At 40.8% G+C, this 6,177-nt stretch overlaps 1 protein-coding gene across 3 annotated transcripts in view; it reads right to left on the reverse strand.

The window, feature by feature from the left end:
• The window catches only part of LOC112221941 (FERM domain-containing protein 4B-like), a 33,266-nt gene that overhangs the window by 12,699 nt on the left and 14,390 nt on the right, over nt 1-6,177 (reverse strand). For all 3 annotated transcript variants that reach the window (XM_042303850.1, XM_042303852.1, XM_042303851.1), the window contains exons 2-3: nt 377-442; nt 134-228 (exon numbers count right to left, since the gene is read on the reverse strand). In XM_042303850.1, the coding sequence (XP_042159784.1) occupies nt 134-228; nt 377-442 (161 nt within the window). The remainder of the gene's footprint in view (nt 1-133; nt 229-376; nt 443-6,177) is intronic.

Consider the following 6,177-nt stretch of genomic DNA (forward strand, 5'->3'; position numbering starts at 1 on the left):
CACTCACACTCACACTCACACTCACACACACACACACACACACACACACACACACACACACACACACACACACACTATATACTCTAACACCCATATACTTACATACTTACACAAAATAAGCAATGTGACTTACCTGTCATCAGCAAACGTTAGTCCGAAGTATTCCTTCTCCTTGAGGTTAAAATGGGAGGACACCAGGTCTAGCAGTTCACGGGACAACAGCTTGGGCTGTGGAATAGGAGATATTTTGAAGAGGGCATTAGGCCTATCTATTTGAGTGCATTATAATTTTTTGTCAAAACTATTTGAAATTCATAGGAACTAAATTAAATGTTACAATAATCTCAAGGAAAAAAATGAAGGCAGTATACTGTACCTGAACCAGCAGCTCGAGTTTCCTGTCGTCAAGGAGATGCACCTGGCAGAGTCTCCCCTCCGTCATCTACAATGGGGGACAGGAAGTTAGGTTCAAATTAAGTTCAGTGCTTGTAGTATATGTAGTAAATGGTGTATTGGAATTGATCACGGTCAATCAACATCAACCCTGTTTAGATAATGCAAATCATGACATTAGTAGGACATTTCAGCTGTGTAGAAATCTTGTCTCTGTCAATGCAAATTGGCAAAGATCAAACATCAGCCTTCAAAGAGCGGTTTTGTTTTAGAAATGGTTAGAAAGCAAGTATTTTTTATTAACAAAGTCCCATATTGAGCAATTCACAGTCCAGAGAGCTTAATCCTGTTAAGGAAATAATCATTGATGTTGTTAATTACAATGACTCCATTGTCTAATGGATTTAGCACTATGGTAAACCAATAAGGATTTAAAGTCATTCTGTACACAGTATCTAGCCTTTTGTAGCATTTAAACACATACAATACATACACATACAGTACTCCCAAAACTATCAACATCACACCTGATACCTCCCAAATTATAGCATACAGTACTGCTAAGATATAGGTTTCTCATACAGTACTGCTAAGATATAGGTTTCTCATACAGCACTGCTAAGATATAGGTTTCTCATACAGTACTGCTAAGATATAGGTTTCTCATACAGTACTGCTAAGATATAGGTTTCTCATACAGCACTGCTAAGATATAGGTTTCTCATACAGTACTGCTAAGATATAGGTTTCTCATACAGTACTGCTAAGATATAGGTTTCTCATACAGCACTGCTAAGATATAGGTTTCTCATACAGCACTGCTAAGATATAGGTTTCTCATACAGTACTGCTAAGATATAGGTTTCTCATACAGCACTGCTAAGATATAGGTTTCTCATACAGCACTGCTAAGATATAGGTTTCCGCTACATCCATACAACCTACAATGACTTACACATCCATCACAATATCACATAATAGGCATGACTACAGCAGACAAAGACACACACCTCAACCAGCCCCTCTAACTGCCCTCTATTGTATGTGACAGAATGGGGTTGTCCAGATGAAGTCCCCCTACTGATCTATAGAGTGCTGCTGTGCCTTGTGGAGTTCCCCTGGGACTACTGTCTCTGTGGTAATAAAACTACTATCACACATGTCTGAACACACCCCAGTCCAGAGCTCATCATCCTCAGCATGAAGCCCTTCTTCCTCAATTTCCACACACTGACATCCAAAACGAAGCGAGCGCCTCTGACCACCAGCTTGTCCATACTGCACGGTGTGCACGCTAGCTAACCCTCACCCGTGCCTGGGCTGTCCCTGCCCTGCCACGTCTGGTACCAAACCCAAGTCTGGCTGGGTTTGTTTGCGTAACAACATCAGTGCTATGTGCTGCCAACCCATTGAGCTAGGGCATGTCTGGCTCAGATGCTAGACTACAGACTGTGCATTCAGAACGCTGCTTCTGCTAAGCCTGAGGGAACATGGGTCAGCCAGGAGACCTGGTGCAGGTGACTTATATTGTGGCCAAATTATTTATGCTCTAGGGACAACACAGGGCATGAGGAAACACAGATGATGGATGGTGTTAGATACCAGACAGTAACTGCACCACTACCTCTTTAAGCATTCTCCCTTAAGGGCTGTCTCAGACAAGTCTAGTCAGTTTGGCTCCATCTAGATAGACAGGACAGACAGAGATCAATGTCTGCTTCACCTGCCATATTTAGGCTCATTTAGGCCCTCATTTACACACGTACACACACGTACACGTACACGTACACACACACACACACACACACACACACACACACACACACACACACACACACACACACACACACACACACACACACACACACACACACACACACACACACACACACACACACACACACACACACACACACACACACAGAGGACCGACTTCCCAGTCTGCCATACAGTAATGGCTAAATTGATTGGTTATCTCACTGAAAGAGAAGTGGAACACTCAATTCCACAGTATCACCCGATGTTGATTATGTTAATTAGCACTCATTCAATTAAGGGCCCTGACTTAAAGGCCATGCAATACTGACAATGTGATAAATTAACATTTTTATGATTGAATGTGAAATATGCACATTCAATGGATTTAATTCATTTAGCATGACTGAATGTAACGCACAGCGAACAAAGACCTACATTATTTGGCACAGTGCATTGACACTGTTCTGCCAGTATTATAGCAGCAGGATGTCTAGTGTCTTTGTGATGACAATACTATCATAGTTGATTCTCCTCAAAACCTGCTGGCAAGAATAGTCACAGTTGCATTTACATGTTGACCACTAGGGGGAGCATGGGGATTTGTCACTACAGTACAGAATTCTATGTGGGGCAGAAAATGTCAAGAAATGTTTCTTACTTTAGGCCCTCATGTGCGTGCACATGTGAGGATTTGTTTCCAATGTGTATTTACAGTATCAGCCAATTTAATTGAATGAACCATCAGATTGGTGTGCCCCCTTTTAACATCTGGGCACAGTGGGCAGCTTTAAAGCCTATCTATTTCTATCCATCTGGACACAGCTTTCATCTGGACAAAGCTCTTTTCCAGAAGAACAAACTCAGTAGGGCTGAAGCTAAATTCTATGTCACTTCTGATGTATTTTCTTTAATTCTTAAAAGTCTAAGCTGTTGGGGGGAGGGGGAGGGGAGGGGGTTCTAAGCTGACATATGGAATTGTTTTAAGAAGGTCATACCATGGATCATTTAGCTATTTGATTTGGAATATTATGACCCCTTTAGGTATCCCCAAAAAATATAAATACATCATTTGATAAAATATTGAATTTGGCCTCTAGCGTTTAATAATATATTCAAAGCGTCTCTTTCTACAGTGGGGAGACTAGCCCAAACGGTTCGGACACTACAGACAAAAGTTGTCACATCAGCGTTACCGACTTCAGACAAGTCCCGTGGGGATTTTCGGGATGTCTCCTGGTCTGACAAACAGTGCTGTAACTCTGCCACTTTCCACCACAGATGCGGAAGGGAGACATAGAGAATGTGGTGGATTGAGAAAAAAACAGATATCTCTGTCTTAAACAGACAGATTTTGATGGGATCATTTTATTATGTTACTTAGATATAGACTAGGGGGTTTTAAAGACCTTGTTTACTGTCAACCTCACACCAAGCTTCAGTGAGAGAGAGACAAATAAAAAGAATAATATTTGGAAGTATATCTATGCAAACGTATATCTATACTAATGCATGATAATGATAATATACAGTATATTGGTATCGATTCACTGGAATATTGATTCCAATTTTCCAGTAGGCCTACAGTATTAATGTTTATCTAAGACCACTGTCACTGCTCAGTCAACCAAACACAGTCTATTCAACAGCTTTCAATAAAACACCCCTTGCCTTCAGGGCCGAGACATGCATTTAATCCCACATGGCAGAGATGTAGCGGGACATGGTGAAAGAAATATAAAGGCTTTTTTTTGTCTCTGCTGTCTGAAAAGTGGGCCACAGGCCATGGGCAAGGGACTGTAAGTACTGGGGCCTAGAGGCCTGGTTGGTATAGATAGCTTGTTACAGTGAAATGGTTTAATGTTATGGATTGGAGCTTGCCCTTGACTGCTCGAATATCAACTGTATTGAGGGGACCTAAACAGAACCCTCTATAATGCTTGGCTTGAATCATGTCATCGTAAATGACGTGTTTCACGTAACTTTATCAACAATGTCACTTTCACATGACAGTTTAAAACTGTACATGATTATCCACGATGTGAGAACAATGAACGTGTTTAATGGCAGACTAAATATTACGGCATATTGGTGCACAACGTATTGGGCAGTGCGTGACCTCATTACTGAGGAACCCTTTAATTGGGAAGCGGACGATAATTACACATGTACAGTACTTATATTTTAAATAATGTTTTAATTAGCTGCTTCTTTCATTTGAAAAGCTCCAAGTCATTCCGGAGATATTTGTGTTGATTACACATTGTAATTCACACAACCTAGAGTATCTGGCTAGTCTACCAAAGAAACACCAGACTGAGTGCATGATCAATAGATTATACCGTCTTAAAAATAGAAAGAGAACCATGCATTTTCATGAATTGCTACAGAAGGATTCATACAGATGCTGAATAATTTTTTCCCTCTGCATGAAACGTCTGGTTTTGTTAAAGATATGTGATGCTGGTTTGATGTCATGTCCTGGTTGCACCCTATCTTATCTCAGTTTCCTGTTTTTTGTGCATTATTGATGAAACCTTGTCTCACACACCAGCTCATGTCTGCTCCTTAGACTGTCACTGTACATATATGTCCTCTGAACATGGTTAAGGCATGTAGCACAGGGCTAAATGTCTAACGTTAGATAACTAGTTAGATAACTAATAACCTTAACGAAACCAACGACGTTAGCTAGCTATGTCTGCTCCTTAGACTGTTACTGTACATATATGTCCTCTGAACATGGTTAAGGCATGTAGCACAGGGCTAAATGCTTGCGATTCATTTTGCACATTTCTATGATCAGGTTCACATTTCCTGGTGTCGTGCTGCAAAGCAATGCATAAGACTTAGTCTATATTTTTGTGGTAATTAGCCTCAATGTGTCATGGGTGGATTTGACAACCAGTAAAAACTCATTAGGATCTGAACTAGTTAATATCAGGGTTATAGGGTTTCCACTCTTAAAGAAAAACCAAACACTCTATGCAGTCAAAACAATGTCTTCCTGTGAGTTCAAGTGCCAGTAAACAGCCTACTAAACAGGATACCCTGCTCCCATGCTATCAAGTCAGGGTTATTGAAAAAGGACCTAATCTAATCACGTGTAGTGTAGTAGATTTCCATTCAGCAACAACACTCTTTTCAGTCAGAGCACAATCGCACGAACACTCTCTGGTGTTTTGACACGAAACGACTGGATGGTTGTACGGCCAGTGAATTCCCCTCAGTAACTTGTTACTGATATGTGAATGCACCTTTGGCTTCTGCTGGTGACTGGTCAGGACACTGTAGTTGAGCCCCAAAGCAAACATCTACGTAAGACTACATGGAGCAGAATTATTTGAGGGGAGGCTGGGACACCTGTTCACCTAGGCTGTGATCCTGAGGCAGTGAGCTGAAGGGAGTGGTGCTGGGAAGTCTCCCATATTTGATTTCTCCCTTGGCCTAATTGGTAATTGGTCAAATATAATGGCCGTTGGCCATCATCTACCAGTCTTTATAAGACTGTTCGAAGCGTTTACTGATGTTGGAGAGAATTATAATATTGGACACAATGAAACACAGGAGAGTATGCTGCATAAACTGCTTGAAATATTAATTATGCTTTCGCAATATCTGCTGCAATAAAATAATTAAGCGATGACAGCCTTCATCTAAGAAGTTTGATTTATGTCATTTGATATTATTGCCATCAACGAGCACTAAGCCCTGAACACTAACCAAGCTGTCTACACTGTCTAACCATGACAGCTGTAGTAGCAGTATTAGTACAGGAGTAGTAGTAGTGGTAGTAGTAGTAGTGGTGGTAGTAGTAGTAGTAGTAGTAGTAGTAGTAGCAGCAGTAGTAATAGTAATAGTAGTAGTAGTGGTAGTAGTAATAGTAGTGGTAGTAGTAGTAGTAGTAGTAGTAGTAGTGGTAGTAGTAGTAGTAGTAGCAGCATTAGTAGTAGTAGCAGCATTAGTAGTAGTAGTAGTAGTAGTAGTAGTAGTAGTGGTAGTAGTAGTAGTGGTAGTAGTAGTGGTAGT

The sequence above is a fragment of the Oncorhynchus tshawytscha genome, linkage group LG22 (genome assembly GCF_018296145.1).
Source record: "Oncorhynchus tshawytscha isolate Ot180627B linkage group LG22, Otsh_v2.0, whole genome shotgun sequence".
NCBI classification, from domain to species: domain Eukaryota; kingdom Metazoa; phylum Chordata; class Actinopteri; order Salmoniformes; family Salmonidae; genus Oncorhynchus; species Oncorhynchus tshawytscha.